This window comes from Vulpes lagopus, chromosome 5 (assembly GCF_018345385.1).
Source record: "Vulpes lagopus strain Blue_001 chromosome 5, ASM1834538v1, whole genome shotgun sequence".
Classification (NCBI taxonomy): domain Eukaryota; kingdom Metazoa; phylum Chordata; class Mammalia; order Carnivora; family Canidae; genus Vulpes; species Vulpes lagopus.
Window position 1 is genome coordinate 84,560,915 of NC_054828.1, and position 18,566 is coordinate 84,579,480.

The 18,566-nt window shown below is 34.9% G+C and overlaps 1 protein-coding gene across 4 annotated transcripts in view; it reads left to right on the forward strand.

Moving 5' to 3' along the window:
* ALMS1 (ALMS1 centrosome and basal body associated protein) overlaps nucleotides 1-18,566 on the forward strand; it is a 223,728-nt gene that overhangs the window by 128,883 nt on the left and 76,279 nt on the right. For all 4 annotated transcript variants that reach the window (XM_041754600.1, XM_041754601.1, XM_041754602.1 and 1 more), the window contains exons 12-13: nucleotides 8,611-8,852; nucleotides 12,386-12,511. In XM_041754600.1, coding sequence (XP_041610534.1) covers nucleotides 8,611-8,852; nucleotides 12,386-12,511 — 368 coding nt within the window. The remainder of the gene's footprint in view (nucleotides 1-8,610; nucleotides 8,853-12,385; nucleotides 12,512-18,566) is intronic.

Here is an 18,566-nt window from a genome sequence, read left to right on the forward strand (position 1 = left end):
ATTAATATCAGTGCTGCATTACAGACACTATTTAGAATTTTTGGTTATGCCATTTAAGATTTTTATAAGAGGAGGCAGTTCAAAAATCTCATGTTGCATTTGTCATGATGCTTAATTTCCTTTGGTCTGGAACATTTCTTCACTCTTTCCTTGACTTTCTTGACTTTTTGAAGATTACAGATCATTTACTTTGTAGAATGTTTTTCAATTTGGGTTTCTTGCTTGTCTCTCCTGATTAGGTTTCTGTTAGGAATATCATCGAGGTGACCTTGAATTCTCATTATATCTTAGCAGATGTTGCACAATTTTCATTTGTCCCACTACTGACAATTATCACATTAATTATTTCATAAAGTTATGACTACTAGGTTCCTTCAGTAGAAATTTACTTTTTCTTCTTATAGTTATGTATTTCGTGGGAAGAAGTACTTTGAAATTATGTAAGTATCTCATTCCTTTGCAGATTTTTAGTTTGTTTATTATATCCATACAGAATCTTGCTTTCTTATTTCATTTAATGGGTCTATTACTTTTTTTCACTTTTTTATTTAAAAATACTCCCAACAGATTACCAAAAATAGTTTGTAGAGTGCCATGTACCCATCACTTGTCTTCTCCAATGGTAATATCTTACGTAACTTTAGTACATTATCAAAACGAGGAAACTGTCATTTATACAATATGAATAACTAGACTACAGGCCTTCATTAGATTTCACCAGTTTTTGCATGCAGTTCAGTTTTTTTTGAATGTATAGGTCTATAATTCTATGAAATTTAATAACACAGATTCACATTCCTACCATAATCGAGATACAGAGGCATTCTGTCATCACAAAGGAATTCCTTGTATCTGTTCCTTTTTACTCACACTCCTGCTCCTTGCCTTCTTTAACCCCTAGAAACCAGTGATCTGTTTCTCTACTGTATGATTTTATCATTTTGAGAATGTTCTATAAATGGAATCATGTAGCATGTAACCTTTGAGATTAACTCTTTTTACTCAGCCTAATGACCTGAAGATACATTGGAGTTCTTGTATGTATCCATAGTTCTTTCTTTTTATTGCTAAGTAGTATTCCAGTGTTTGAATATATCACAGTTATCCTGTAGAAGGACATTTGGGTTGTTGCTAATTTTTGCTATTACTAATATAGCTGCTGATAACATTCATTTACTTATTTTTACATTAACATAAGTTTTATTTTTCTAGGACAATGATTTTCAAACGATTGATTTTTTTTTTTTTCTTTTTAAAGATTTTATTTGTTTATTCATGAGACAGAAAGAGAGAGAGGCAGAGACACAGGCAGAGGGAGAAACAGGCTCGATGCAGGGAGCCCAACATGGGACTGGATCCCAGGTCTCCAGGATCAGGCCCTGGGCCGAAGGTGGTGCTAAACCGCTGAGCCACCCAGACTGCCCAAACGGGTGATTTTGGCCCCAGGATGACATTTGGCTATAACAGATGATAGACATTTTTGGTTGTCACAACTAGCAAAGAATTTTCTATTGGCATCAGAACTGCTGATGAATATCCTGGAATACACAGTACTACACACAAAGAAGTATTTGGTTCAAAATGTCAGTAGTAAAAAAAAAAAAAAAAAAAATGTCAGTAGTGCCAAGGTTGAGAATCTCTACTCTAGGATAATTGCCCTGATTGTTGGGTTGTATAGTAAATATGTGTATATTTTATAAGAAACTGCCAAACTTTTTCACAGTGGTTGTATCATTTTACATTTCTACTAGCAGAGTATGAGGGGTCCAGTTTCTCTACATCCTTATCAACATATGATATTCTAAATATTTTTTATTTTAGCTGTTTAAGTATAAAGGGGTGTTCTTTATCATTCTAATTTGCATTTCCCTAAATAGCTAATAATGATGAATACTTTTTCATGTGCTGTATATTTTCTTTGATAAAGTATGTGTTCAAGTTGGTTTTCCAGTTTTTTGGAAGATTTTATTTATTTGAGAGCGAAAGAGCAAGAGAGCGAGTGTGTGTGTGTGTGCGCACATGAGCAGATGAAGGGGCAAAGGAAGAGGGAGAAGCAGACTCTGCTGAGCAGGGAAGCCCAACCAAGGCTCCATCCCAGGACCCCAGGATCACAACCTGAGTCAAAGATAGAAACCTAAGTGACAGAGCCACCCAGGCGCCTCTCAAGTTGTTTTGCCATTTTCTAATTGCACTGTTTATTTTAACTGTTGAATATAGAGTTTTTATCTCTTCTGGATGCATGTTTTTTTGTTGGGTTTGAGTGTAAATATTTTACATCTTAAAAAATCATTTTCTTATTGTGTTCAGTGTTACTATTGCAATTTGTTTTCATTCTGAAAATGCCACTGATTTGATGGCCAGTGACAGCCCTTTCAAGCTGTCTTCTGCATCCATTTTACATGTCTCAATTATTTTTTGAATGTGTCTTTGCTTTCTGGCATAAGAAGATATTTCAGACCCTGTAGTTTTCCATCCTCTGGAATTGGCCGTTTCTCCAAGGAGCTTGATTTCTTCAAGGAGATATTTTGAAGCCAAGATTTGAGCAGGATGTATACACATTGCTTTTGGGTTGCTCCCAGGCATTTTAGTGGCAGTGTGTAGACACACAAACATACACACACACAAATACATTTACATTTATTTCTTCGGTATATATTAAAAAGCACAAGCTCACACCAATATTTGCAGTTCTCATTGTATTTCATTTTACTTTTTTCCTCTTTCTGTTTTTGTAATTCCTATATCCAATAGTGAGAACCCTTATTTCCAATATGTTTTATGTATTTATTTATTTGATCAATCTCCCATTGTATAACTAATATCCATCTCTCTTGCCATCCTCTCCCCAGCCAGGATTCTGACTTACCACTTAGATTCTGACTCTCCATTCAGGCTACCTTTCTGTGTGGGTGTGCTTCTCCCCTAGCTTGGGCTTTGACACTCCACGCTAGACTACCCCTCAACATGGATGACCTCCTTGCAACTTGTTCTCTGACTTACTGCCCCCAACACCTATCAGAATGCTTATCCGATTCATATAGGCTCTTTCTTACATACTTGAGGCTCTTACTTTTCTCGACTGCCTTTCAAATGGGCATCTTCCTTATCCTACTTAGGCTTTTAATTTTTTACAATGGTCCTCTGTGCTTGGATGCCTTTATCCTGTTCAGGATCTGACTCAAGATGATAGGCTACCCTATGTAGATACACCCTCCTTACCCTGGCTCTGCCATTTCAAGTCAGCCTGCCTTCCCTTACCCTGCTTGATCTCTGACTCACCAAATTGGGCCACCTTTAGTCCTTGGATGCCACCCTCCTCAGGAGAATCTGACTTCCCAGTCCAGGCTGCCTCTCTATGGAGGGGCATACCTCCATATGTTTTCTACACTCTAGTCCAGATCTTCCACTCTTTGTCAGGCTGCCCCACTCTAGAGACACCTTCCTCATTCTGCTTGGTATCAATCCACATGCCAAGCTGGACCTTCCTTTCCATTGAAACCTTCCTTATCCTGATCAAGCTCTGGTATTTTATATATGGCCACACCTCCACAGATTCTCTCCTTGCCCTGATTGGATTATGATATCCTGTGTTAGGCTACTCTTTCTTGGGCACTCTCCTCACTCATGAGACTCTTACCTTACTCTGGGGTACTGTTACCTTACCCTGTATAGGTGCCTACCTTATTCTCTCCATCCAAGGCAAAAATAAAAAGACAGGAGGAGGAAAAGGAGAAATGATGCTTTTTTTAAAATTAGCATTTCCTTGGTATATCTTTTTCAAACCTTTTACTTTCAGTGTATCACCTTATGCTAAAGTGTATCTCTTGTGAATAGCATATGATTTGGTTTTATTTTTATCCTGTTAATATTTGCATTTTAATTCAGATATTTAGATCATTGATATTTAGTATAATTATTGAGATGATTGTTTTAAGGTTTTCCATTTTGCATTTATTTCTATTTGTTTTCCCTGTCCTTTATTATTTTAATTGATTATTTTTATTTCATACTATTTCCTTTGTTGGATTTTTTTATTATACATACTTGTATTATTCTTTTAATGATTATCCCAGAGGTTATACTTCCTTGACTTACAATTCATTTTAAATTGATATTCTTTCTACTTTATGAGCAATGAAGACTTATTTATTTATTATTTTTTATTTAGGGAGAGAGAATGTGCCTGAACCCAGGTGGAGAAGATAGAGGGAGAGGGAGAGAGAGAATCTTAAGCAGGCTCCTTTGCTCAGCATGGACCCCAATTCAGGGCTTGATCTCACAACCCTAAGATCATGACCTGAGCTGAAATCAAGAGTTGGCCACTCAACTGACTGAGCCACAGGTGTCCCAAACAATGAAGACTCTTAGAATAGTTTAGCTCCATTTGCCTGCTCCTGCTTTTGTGAATGTATTTATTTTCCACCTTTTTATAAATCACCACAAGACATTGTTGTTGCCTATTTATTTCATTTCATATAAAATATAGAATATACAAGTATATATAAAAAGGTGTTTTTGTATGTGTGTATATGTATGTGTGTATATTATACACACTCCTTGAATGTATATTATACTCCTTGAATGTATATTATACACACATACATATACACACAGACACAGATTTTAGGTGCCTTCATTCTTTCCTATAGTTCTGTACTATGTTAGATTGTTTTATTTGAGCCTAAAAAAATTATTAGTATTTCCTGAGGTCTGCTGGGATTTGTTCTTTTTTTTTTTTTCTGCATTGATTGCAAAAAGTAGATTCTCATTTTTATTGAGATACCCTTTGTTTTTATCTATTATCTCCCATATTTTGATCTCTTAATATATTCACAATCATTTTCAAGTCCTTTCTGCACTAATTCCAATATCTGAATCCTCTGTAAAACAATTTTCTTGTCTGTTTTTTCTCTCAACTTTTACTTTTTTTGTCTGTTTTTTCTCTCAACTTTTACTTTTTTCTGCTTGGCAAATTTTGTAATTTTTGATTATGTACTGGATATTGTAAATTAAAAAAAATTGTAGGAACTGAGGATGCTGTTATTTTCCAACCAGAGGATTTGCCCTTTCCTCAGTTAATCATATGAAGTAGCTGATCACTTCAGTCATGTCAGGAATTTTAGTAGGTCAGCAATAGAGTGGAGCTGTAGTGAACTAATTAAACTTCTGATTTTTTCTGATTTGTGGCCTCCCTGGATTTTTGCTTTAAGCCTGACAGATCTTGGATTCTTCAATAAGTAAATACAGTAAGATATTCAGTTTAGTCTTTCAGATATTTGAGTTCAGCTCTTTCAGCTCTCAGCTCTTGCAGCTTTAGAATAATTTAAAATTTTTTTAAAAAGGGGAAAAAAGTATCAGAAAAAAAAAGTATGGCAAATGTTAGAGGAGCCCAAGTATGTATTCACTATAGTTATACTTTCTTAATGGAAATTTGTTGCATAAGGACTCAAATATTGCAAGTGATTTCACTTTTCCTGGCTCAGCCCGCTTCTTGGGGATGGCACTACTGGGTTTTTTATGTTTTATTTTTTTATTTTTTATTTTTTTTTTTTTTTAAATTTTTTTTTTTTTTAAATCCAAGATTTATTTTTTTTTATTTTTTATTTATTTATGATAGTCACAGAGAGAGAGAGAGAGGCAGAGACACAGGCGGAGGGAGAAGCAGGCTCCATGCACCGGGAGCCTGATGTGGGATTCGATCCCTGGTCTCCAGGATCGCGCCCTGGGCCAAAGGCAGGCGCCAAACCGCTGCGCCACCCAGGGATCCCACTACTGGGTTTTTTAATTGTGAGTCTGGAGTGTATCCTCTGCTTTAAAAGTTTTCTCCCTCAGGCAGTAGTTATTTAGCTTCCTGCCTTTTTTTTTTGCTTTTCTTTCTTTTTTTTTTTTTTGCTTTCTCCCTTATTGAGATTCAAAATTTGGTAAATGTCTTGAGGAGGAGACCTGAGGTTTGTTATGGGCCCTCTGTCTAATGGGACTTGATTTGTTATCAGTGCCATGAATTGTGAAGGAGATTTCACTCTGCTTTTCTGACTCAGTTCTTCATTCTCCCATACTGTCCTGATACTAAGAAAATGTCCTGTGGGGAGAATTGGCTTGGCATTCTGCTAGATTTCACTCCATCAGGTCAGCCCATGAGTTCATCAAAAGCTCTGGTGATTTCTCTTTCCCAGAGGTGTATGTCTGCCTACACTCAGTCCCTGACCATAATCTCCAAAATCTCCCTCTCTAGCATATTAGATGATACTGTTTCTTCATTGCTTCCATAGCTCTGTAATTTCTTTTAACTCTGATTTTTATAATTTAATTTTATTTGCTTGTTGCAGCAGGAATGATGATGACCTATGGTGACATACTACCTCCTACTTGGAAGTGGAAGTCCTATTGAGATTACCTTTAATTTTAATGATTACTAGCTTCCTACTTAGAGTTCTTACATTTTTTATTACATTTACTATTAGGTATTTGATGTTTGTGATCATATTATAAATGGCATATTTTTTGCCAAAAAAGGTAGTGGATTTTTAAAAATTTTTATATCATATCTGGCAAGTTTCCTAAAAACTTATTTATATTCTAATGAGCTATGTTTAGATTGTTTTGGATTTTCTTTGTACTTAATTATATCAAATATGAACAGGACAATATTTCTACCTTTCTACCTCTTGTTTCTTTTTCCTGACTGCTAAATACCATTTAAGACCTTAACTAAAGTTGAACAGAAATGGTAAGAATTGGCATGCTTATTTTGTTACTAATCTCACAGTGAACATTTTCTGTGTTTCAGTATAAATAAGATGGATGGTCACTGTAAAGTTTTTTGTGGTTTCCCATTGCTGTGAGTTTTCATCTACGTAATTACTGAGTTTTATCAAATGCTTTATTTGACTATGCTTACATAGTCATATATGTTTTCTCCTTTATTTTATTGGTATAGTGAATCATATTGATTGACTTTTGAGTGTTAACTCACCTTGCATTCCAGGAGTAAACCATCTTGGTAGGAATTCACATACATACAACATTTCGTTTTGGATTTTGTTTAGGATTCTTGCTTTCATATTCATAAAGGAGATTGGTCTATCTTCTTTTCTCCTAATTGTCTTTTTTAGTTAGTTAATAGTAGGCAGAGGGTAGAAATTCAAAAGTTCTTCTGTTTTATGATATAACTATTACTCTAAAATAATGTTACTCTATTTAAAAAATAACCTGTTATTGAATTTTATTTTTATTTATTTTATTTTTATTTATTTGAGAGAGAGTAAGAGTGTGTGAGCAGGGGGAGTGGCAGATGGAGAGAGAGAGAGAGAGAGAGAGAGAGAATCCCAAGCAAAGTTCAAGCCTATGACCCTGAGATCATGACCTGAGCCCAAATTGAGTCACATGCTTAAATAACTGAGCCATCCAGATACCTCAGTAACTTCTTATTTTTGGGTAATTTTAGATCTACAGAAAAGATACAAAAATAGTAGAGTTCCCTATACCCATCTCCCTGCTTGTCCTATTAACATCTACATTACCATAGTGTACATTTGTCAAAATTAAGAAGCCAACATTTGTATGTTACTATTAATTACACTCCAGATTTTATTTATGTTTCACATTTTTTCCACCAATAGCCTTTTTTTTTGTTCCAAGACCCAATATATATCACCATTCCCTTTAGTTAGCTGTCAGGTCTCTTTAATATCCTCTTATCAGTAATAGTTAATTCCTCATTCCTTCCTTGTTTTTCATGATTTTGACAGTTTTGAGGAATATTGGTCAGATATTCGGTTGAATGCCCCTCAGTCTGGGTTTGACTGATGTTTTTCTCGTGACTGACTGGAATTATGGGTTTTGGCAAAGAATATCATAAAAAGGAAATGCCCACCTCTTTATATCATAGCAGAGATTATGTGACATCCACATGACAACATTGGTGATGTGAACCTTCATCACTTGAATAATATAGTGTTTGCTATGTTTCTCCACTGTAACATTACTATTTATCCCTCTTTATTTCTCTGTTCTTTGGAATCTAGTTACAAAGTCCAGCCCATACTCAAGGGAAAAGGGATTAATCTTCACCTCCTTGAATGGGGAGTTATCACATATTTTTTGGAATTATTTTGTAAACAAGATTTGTCTCCTCTCATTTTTTATTTATTCAATCATTTATTCTGTCTTACTATTGTCTGAAATCTTAATATATATGATTATAGTCTTACAAACCTCTGGTTCTTCCCACTGACAACTTTTTGAGGCAAGTCTTCATTTCTTATTTACTTTTGTACACTCTATGCATTTAGCATAGTCCCTTAATTTATAGTAGGCTTCTAGTAGTTTCTCAAGAATGATTATATTTTTTACTTCAACTGAAAAGTACCATTTCCTCAGCAAAATTATATACTAACATTCTGAATTGAAATTTAAAGTAGATTTTAAAATGAATAAACTCCTGCATGATTGCAGCATAAGTATTTAAGATAGCAAAGGGTACTGCAGAAATAACCATTGGAGTTTGATGTATCTCCACAAAATATTCCTTGAAGCTACCTTTGGAAAGAGATTACAGTATTTGATAAGCCATGGATATGACCTGTTGTGTCTTTTTTCTCTTTTGTTCAGATCATCAGAGGGGATTAAGGCCCCATTTTCTGCCTTCCCTGGAAAATTGTCATCTGATGCAGTCACTCAGATAACAACAGAAAGTCCAGGAAAAACCATGTTTTCATCTGAGATTTTTATTAATGCCAAAGATCGTGGACTTGCAATTTCAGAGCCCAGTACCCAGAAGCTGGGCAAAGGTCCTGTCAAGTTTGCCTCATCATCTTCAGTCCAGCAGATTACTCATCCTCATGGCACAGATGGTGAGAGAATGTGATTACGTTTTAGATCATATTACCAACTTTTATATGTAATGATCTCAGAAAATTGTGAGGAGGTCTTTCTAGTCAGAAAACCTAATTTTAATTTTAAACATTAGGATCCACATGATTCTATCCATATTTTTATTTACATAGCTAAGAAAGGAATGTGATCATGTTTTTGATTTAATTTCTAGTGGAGTTAACAATTTATGTGGAATTCATGCTTGTGTTTGACCTATTTTTATCTTATAATACTTAATGAATTAGTTCTTGAAAACTTAAAAACTATGGAGGTCTGGTTTTAGGTGGGCAGGTGAATTATTGTCATCTTGTATTATATTAAATGTTACATATTGTAAGAAATAGATGCAAAAATATGTAATTGTGCAAACATGATACCAGTCTGTTTCTTGCTTATAAAACCATGACCAAGGACCCAGGCAGACTGAAGCTCTCCTGTCTTTAAAACACAGAATCCACAATTACTTCCGATTCACCATCACAGTCAACTAGAAGGGACAAAAAAAAGTATAGAGAAGCACATGTGCTAGGCCTAGAAGTGGTTCAGACCACTTTCTCTTAGCTAGGAAATTGTTTAGCTGTGATTTTAAGAATAAAGAAGTAGATTTTTATGAATAACTAGCAGTCTCTACCCTAAGACCTACATTTAGAGTGTTCCTATGCTATTGTGACAGTTGTATTTCAATTGTGCTTATACTATGTAACATTCAAAATAGAGCATATGATTTTCTTTTTCAGAACAGTAACAGGAAAATTAATAATTAAGTTCCCATTCCTTCCTCAAATGAGAGTGGGAACTTTAAATTACTAATTTTAAAGAATTTAATAGTTTGCACAAGTCTACTTAAAATATTATTTTCAGTTTTCCTTCTTATGCAAAAAAAGGTTATCTGTCTTTAGGTAAAGACGGGATATACCTACATATATAAAGAAAATTTCTTGGTTCAGCATTTAACTTTGACTGAATTTAATTAGTTTATTTATTTATCCTTTTTTTTTTTAAAGATTTTATTTATTTATTCATGAGAGACACAGAGAGAAAGAGGCAGAGACACAGGCAGAGGGAGAAGTAGACTCCATGCAGGGAACCCGATGTGGGACTCGATCCTGGGACTCCAGGACCACACCCTGGATCAAAGGCAGTCGCTAAACCGCTGAGCCACCCAGACATCCCCTGAATGAATTTAATTTAAATGAATACATTTGTATGTTAAGATGGTTATAATTCTTATACATTTTTATGGTGAAATTAAAAAACCCAAATCTAAAGTTCACAAGTATCACAAAGAACATATGTCAGTTACCTAGTGCCATACTGATACTTGCAATACTTGATACTCGTGGACTTTGAGGTGGACTATAAAACCACCTCAAAAATCTCAGTGCTTTGTGAAAACAGACATTTGCCTTTTTTCACTCAGGGGTTTTGTTGGTCATTTGGAGTTTGGCTGTTTTATATGCCTTGTTCTGATGCCACCCAGATGTCCCAAAATATTATTATTATTTTTTTAAGATTTTATTTATTTATTCATGAGAGACACAGAGAGAAAGAGGCAGAGACGTAGGCAGAAGGAGAAGCAGGCTCCATGCAGAGAGCCCGATGTGGGACTTGACCACCCCGGACTCCAGGATCACGCCCTGAGCCAAAGGCAGCCGCTCAACCACTGAGCCACCCAGGTGTACCCCAAAATATTATTTTTAATACTGTGTATTAAAAAGTAAAATTTTGTGATTTTTTTTGTATGAAAACATTTTAACTTACAAAGAATAGTAAGTTAAACACATGACTGTTCAATACTCAGAATTAACAAATTCAGACTAATATACTATATGTATATATTTGGTTCTATTTTCAAAGTTTTATAAATTTTTCAAAAGTTTATAAATTTTATAGTTGTTTTCTTTGTCTAGTCTTCTTTTTTTCCTTTCCCAAGAGTATTATTTGCTGTGTAGTCACTTCTTCCCCCATAGGAGTCAGTCCAAAGTAACTTTAGTATTGCATCTAAACAAGTTGTAAAGAATTTTGAAAAGCCATTTATCTGTTTCAGATTTCTCTATTTCTATATGTCAGCCATTCTTGCTCTGTGGGTCCATTGTAATTCTCAATTATTATTATTATTTTTTGCAGTGGTAAATTTAGTGGTAAATCTAACCAATACTATCAAGCTTAATATACAACTGGTAGAGGAAGAAAATTAATAAATCAATATTCTAACAATGACTACTATATGACCAAAAAGAACTGAAGGCTGCACCCTATTTTTTTTGTTGTTTAAAATTTCCCCTTTTATACACTTACTACTTTGAAACAGACATTTTATAAAATATTTTAGCAGCTAGTATTTTTTAAAACAAACTATAAATGATACATTTTTTTCACTCTCTAGTCAGAGAATTTACCTGAGGTGGCGCAGCAGGGGAAAATGGATATGCTATAAACAGGAAAATCTTTATTCACTGAATTCTTTATAATTGAAAATTTAACTCTGCTTTAAATTTTCAACATTATGAGAAGGGTTAAATACATTTAATCTATAGTAAAGCCATATAAAATGTAAAGACAGGAAATAAAATGAATGTTTTGTTATAAATGCAAAGTAGAAGCACTGAATTCCGTACTATACATAGCATATGTAGACAGCTATGTAAACACATACGCCAGAGGGAAAGGACACATAAGAAATATATTAAAATATTAATAATAGTTATCTTCGAGTGGTAAGACTTTATCTTTTTTACTTTTATGTATTTCTTTTTTTTTAATATTGAGGATAATTAGCATGTCTACATAATTGAGTATTTTAACTTCTAAGTATGATATACCCATTTTTCTTTTTTTTTTTTTAATTTTACTCATCAACATTTTGCAGTTTTCAGTAAAGAAATCTTTCCTTACATGTACTCATTAGGTATTTGATAATATTTTTTGTTTCATGACATTGTAAACGGTATCTTTTCCTATGTGGTTTTTGCTGGTGTGTAGAAATATATATTAGCATGGAATAGATTGCTAAAAAACTCACCTCAGTGAGGCCTACCCTACCATCTGTTTAAATGGCATCCTGCCCCGATTTCTCCAGTAGTTTTACTAATACCCCTCAGCATATTCTAATTGTCTTTTTCATATAATTTGTGACTTATTAAAATACTAATTTATTCATTTAATATGTTGTTTCCTGTATACCTCCTTCCTCTAGAATGCTAGCTCTTCTTAAAGGCAGGGATATTTTTCTATTTTAGTTCACTGATCTATCCCAAGAATCTTTTTTTTTTAATTTCGAAGTTTATTTATTTATTTACTTTATTTATTTATTTAAGTAATCTCCACATTTCCAATAGCTCGAACTTACAACGCCAAGATCAATTTACATGTTCTTCTAATTCAACCAGCCAGGCACCGTGATATATTCCAAGAATTTTGCACGTTGCTTGGCACATGAAAGGCACTCAATATTTATTTAGTGAATTAATAAATGTTTTATTATTAATTTTTCTGATTTTTATCTCCTTAGCCCAGCCTTCACTGTTGCCGTATAAACCTCCTGGTAGTACACAGATGTACTATGTTCCACAATTAAGACAAATTCCTCCATCTTTGGATTCCAAATCAGACACTACCGTTGAGAGCTCACACTCAGGTACTCTGCATAAATTATTCAGAATTTTATTTTTTGAAATTGTATTTGTGAATTGGCTGGTTGATTCTAGAAGGACATAATAAAAGCTCAGTGATATTTAATCCTTCAGTAAAGTATGGATCCACTCATGCCTCAGTCTCTGGTTCAGAAAAGTGAGTTTTTTGGCAAGATGTATTATGTATATGTAAACATTTAATAAGTATTTAATGAAGAAAATTACATGGATAATGGTTTAGATTAGTGGACTCCATTTTAGACAAAGGTTTCCAGGTTTTTTCTGTTCACAGTGCCCATGGAGTTTTTCCTCCTCATTATGTAGAATACATAAAAACACAAGAAGTGTTTTTTCAAACAGCTGTAAGTTATTAAGATATAAATACTTATTGTTTTGATCTAACAACTTAATGCTTTTAGTTTTGGGTTTTGAAAGAAAACATCTTACTTTGTTCATAAGTAACCATAGTTACTTACTAATGAGATCTGTCCAGGTGTTAAAGCACTTCTCAAACTCTGAGATGAAATTTTACACAACCACAGTTATTTGCAGCTTTTACTATAGAAACTGTCAAAAATCTAGCTTTGCAAAGATACAGAAGCTTTGAATGTGGCATTATCTCATATTGAAACTTTAAACTACTTTGAGCTAGTAGCTTGTATACTGTATAATAGATACCAAGTATCACTGTTGTTTCCTTAGAATTTTTAAATATCCCACAGCACCCTATGAGATCACCACAGGAGAAGTGCAGATTTAGAAAATGATATAGCACCCCATACAGGAACTCAATAAATATTTCCTGTGGGGATTTTAAGATAAGAATACTGAGTTGGTATGGTGTCAGGTTTTGATTGTTGGGATAACATTTTGAGTGGTCCACAAGAGACAACTTGGTTCAGTTTAGATATGAATTTATTTTTCATTATTTGTCAATAGACATCTTTATATGTGTAGAAATTGCACACAAACAAATTTTACCTAGTTTTAGGCAGATTTTTTTTTTAACTTTAAGAGGACCAGACAAGTATCTAATGGTAATAACTAAGAGTGCCTGGTATAACTGCTTCTAATTCCCCACTAGGATGCTACTGGGAAAGAAAAAAAAAAGAACCATAAAAATGCTCAATTCTAGAATTAATTATTAAGTCTATAACCAGGAACTAAAATAAATATCCACTATGTGCAAGGCTATGATTTTAAAAACAAATTAATGGGGATTTATTATTTATTATTTTATTTATTATTTAACCCCATTTATTAATGGGGTTGCAAAAGTAGTTCAGTATTTACAAATGAATCAGTGAAATGCAGCACATTAAGAAAACAACAGAACGATGTGATCATTTTCAATAGATGTAGAGAAAACATTTGATAATGTACAACATCCGTTCATGTTAAAAACAAAGTCAGTTTAGAGGGAATATACCTCAACATAATAAAGGACATTAAAAAACCCACAGCTAAGATCATCCTAAATGGGGAAAAGCTTTTCCTCTGGGGTCAGAAACAAGATAGGGATGTCCCACTCTCACCAATTTAATTCAACATAGTACTGGAAGTCCTAGCCACAGCAATCAGACAACTAAAAGACATAAAAACCATCCAAATTGGCAAAGAAGCAAAACTTTCACTAAAACAATAAGATACCTTGGAATCAACCTAACCAAAGAGTTGAAAGACTTGTACTCTGAAAAATATAAAACACCAGTGAAAGAAGTTGAAGATGACACAAAGAAATGGAAAGCTGTTCCATTCTCATGGATTGGAAGAATAAATATTATTAAAATGTCTATACTACCCAAAGCTGAAAACTTATATGGAACCACAAAAAACCCAAAATAGCCAAAGCAACCTTGTAAAAGAAAAAGTTAGACACATCACAATTCCAGACTTCAAGTTATATTACAAAGCTATAATAATCAAAACAGTATGGTATTGGCACAAAAATAGCCACAGAAATCAATGGAACAGAATAGAAAACCCAGAAATGAACCCTTAATTACGTGGTCACTTAATCTTTGACAAAGCAGGAAAGAATATCCAATGAGAGAAAGACAATCTTTTCAATAAATGATGTTGGGTACACTGGGCAACAACATGCAAAAGAATGAAACTGAACACTTTCTTAAACCATATACAAAAATAAATTCAAAATAGGTTAAAGACCTAAATGTGAGACATAAAAACCTAGAAATCCTTTTTTTTTTTTTTTATTAATTTATGATAGTCACAGAGAGAGAGAGAGAGGCAGAGACATTGGCAGAGGGAGAAGCAGGCTCCATGCACTGAGAGCCTGATGTGGGACTCGATCCCGGGTCTCCAGGATCGTGCCCTGGGCCAAAGGCAGGCGCCAAACCGCTGCGCCACCCAGGGATCCCCAAACCTAGAAATCCTAAAAGGGAACATAGACAGTAATTTTTTTCACATCAGCCATACCACCTTTCTGTACATGTGTTCTGAAGCAAGGGAAGCAAAATAAAAGATAAGTTATTAGGACTATATCAAAATAAAAAACTTCTGCACAGGGAAGGAATCAAATCACCAAAACTGAAAGGCGACCTATGGAACAGAAGAAGATATTTGCAAATGACATATCTGATAAAGGGTTAGTATCAGAAATATATAAAGAACTCATAAAACTCAACACTCGAAAAATGAATAGTCCCAATTATATTGCGCAAAAGACATGAATAGACATTTTTTCAAAGAAGTAAATGCAGGTGGCCAACAGACATATGAAAAGATGTTCAACATCACTGATCATCAGGGAAATACAAATCACAACTGTAATGAGAGATCACGCTTTGTCAGAATAGCTAAAATCAACAACACAAGAAAAACCTACTCTGTGTTTAGCTTGGTGGTTGGTCCTTGGGTTACAACTGTGAATTAGAGATATGTGTGCTTTCTGGAAGCTTATGGTCTAATGGAGTAAAAGACAGATAAACAGGCAATTACAGTACATGCTGTGATGAGGGAAGTAAAAAAGGGTATGGGGGCATATAGGAGAGATACTTAATCTGGAACAGAGGGTACCAGTGAAGGCTCCTTGAAGAAATGAAATGGCAAAGAGATAGGATATGGTATAGGTGGAATTAAAGCCAAGGAACTGTGGGTTTTCTGACCCTGGATTGAAGGAAAAACATACATTTGGGAAACATAAAATTGAGCATAGCTTGAGATGACATGAACAGGCATTTTTTTCCCAAGGAGGCATACAAATGGCCAACAGACCTATGAAAAAATGCTCCACATTACTCGGCATCAGGGAGATACAAATCAAAACCACAATGAGATACCACCTCACACCTGTCAGAATAGCTAAAATTAGCAACTCAGAAAACAACAGATGTTGGTGAAGATGTAGAGAAAGGGGAGCACTTTGGTGGGAATGCAAACTGGTGCAGCCACTTTGGTAAGCTGAATGGAGCCTCATCAAAAAGTTAAAAATACTGAAGGTCACAGATCATCCAAGAACCCCAGAGGAAGAATTCCAAGACACCTGTTAGATTCTGAGGTTCCGTATAGCAGAGACAGCTTTTGGGAAATAAATGAGAGTTTAAATAAAGGAAACAAGTATACTGGTAAAAAATACAACTGCCCTGTGATCCAGCATTCACACTACTCAGTATTTACCCAGAGAATACAAAAATACTAACTTAAAGGGTTTCATGCACCCAGGTATTTATAGCAGCAGTATCTACAATAGCCAAATTAGGGAAACAGCCCAAGTGTCCATCAATTGATGAACAGGTAAAGAAGAGGTGATATAGAGATGCCTGGGTGCGTAGTCATGATCTTGGGGTCCTGGGATGAAGCCCCATGCTGGGCTCCCTGCTCAGCAAGGAGTCTGCTCCTCCCTCTCCCTCTGCCCTTCTCCCCACTTGTGCTCTCTCAAATAAATAAAATCTTTTTTAAAAAGAAAAGAAATAACACACACACACACACACACACACACACACAATGGAACATTACTTAGCCATAAAAAGGAATGAAATCTTGCCATTTGCAACAACATGGATGGAGCTAGAGAGTATTATGCTAAGCAAAATAAGTGAGAAAGACAAATAAACTTCAAAAAATAAAATAAAAACACACTTAATGGGGCAGCCTGGGTGGCTCAGTGGTTTAGCACTGCCTTCAGCCCAGGGCGTGATCCTGGAGACCCAGGATCGAGTCCCACGTCAGGCTCCCTGCATGGAGCCTGCTTCTCCCTCTTCCTGTGCTTCTGGCTCTCTCTCTGTGTCTCTCACGAATAAACAAATAAAATCTTAAAACACACACACACACACACACACTTAATGGAAAAAAACATATACACAAACATTTAATGGCTACCAGATAGAAAACAATTAAGAAAACTTTAATCACTCTTTCACTCTCAGCCCCCAGTAGGAAAAAGTGATCACTTTTTAACTTTCAATCCCTGATTCAGAAGACAGAAAGAATGTGTGTACCAGTAAAATACCTGATCAGATATCTCAATACTTTTTGAGGCCTCTAGTGTCCTGCTACATGTCTGTGTCCCTAAGTCTTTCATCTGGCTGAAGACATTAATTTTGAGAAGAATTGGACAGTGATGGGAGGTGAAAATAATTCAGGGATTGTACATTGCATCCTGAGAAATATTGTCCCTGTAAATAGAGTACATCAATGTATTGATGAATATATCGATAAGACAGAGATCCAGATATTTATTTATTTATTTATTTATTTATTTATTTATTTATTTATATTTGTATATATTTTTTCACACTTTAGATTGTAGTTTTCATGTTCTCTGAGTGGGGGAGTTGACAATAGGAAAATCCTCTCTTAAACTAGTAGAGCTACTCTAGATGAAAGCCTAGGAATTGTTCTAATAGCTGTTGTCAATTAATATGTCATGCATCTGTAGATAATGAGAAGGATCCAGTTAGTGTTTGGGGCCAAGAGCAAGTCATATACCACTGGTTGCAAATATTTGGACCAAATAGATTTTTCCTCAACTGAGAATGAATAAACATTTGAATTAATGAAATCTGTAAAATATAAACAAGGCAAAGGTAACAGCCCCCCAGAAAGAGATGGGTTAGAAATTTACATATTATGCCTAGTAACATTCTTAAGTAGAACAAGATCCTATGTATATTAGACAGTAATTTCTGAGATGTCTTTTTTTGGTAAGTCATTTTATACCTCATACCAGTACTCATTATAGACATTCAAATATTTACACATTAATAATCACTGTATAGTTGCAAAAAGCCATGGGGAGAAAACTAGCTGGGATCTTTTAAAGAAAGTAGGGTTACGGCAGAGAAAATGGTGTAGTAAAGACCTAAGAATTCACCCCTTGATAGAAGCAACAAAAACAATTGGCAAAACTTCAGAAAATGTATCCAAAACTCTGGAGATTAACCAAAGGTTTATAGCAGCCCAATGAACATTTATTCAAGAGAAGTGGCTGAATCTTGCTAAGAACAATAAGCTTTGTGGCATTTAACTTCCACTAGTCCCATCTCTATTATCAGCTCAGTAATAACCTTGAAAAATATCAGCCTGCTTTCCCAGGACTGGAGGGAGTAAAACAGGGCCACACTTGTTTCAAACTTCATTCCCCCCAAATTGTCAGTATTTGATCTGTCTGGTAGTTCCCTGGAAGATGCCATTCAAGAAACTTGTCTTTATTTAATCTCACTCAGAGCTATCCAGTGTTAAAAGTCTGTGGGTGAGCGTGTGTGTGTGTGTGTGTGTGTGTGTGTAGTTGTGTGTAGGTGAACATGGGGTGTTTTTCAAGAACATTTACAGGCAAGTGTTTTAATGTTATAATGCTGAAATGATAGATAACAATTGAGGCAAACAATAGACTAACCCAAAGCTTAAAGGTAGATCCACGGAAGATGTCCATAGATGTATTGAAAAACTTTGACCTATTCCTGGGACTCCAGAAGACTGTTTACATGCATATAGGCCTATGTTATTCTCAGGAAAGACCCGAAAAGGCCACGCCCTTTATCTCTGGTTGTGCTTGAGTCTCTGTGCAAGAAGAAAAGGAAGGCTAAGGCAGAGTTGACA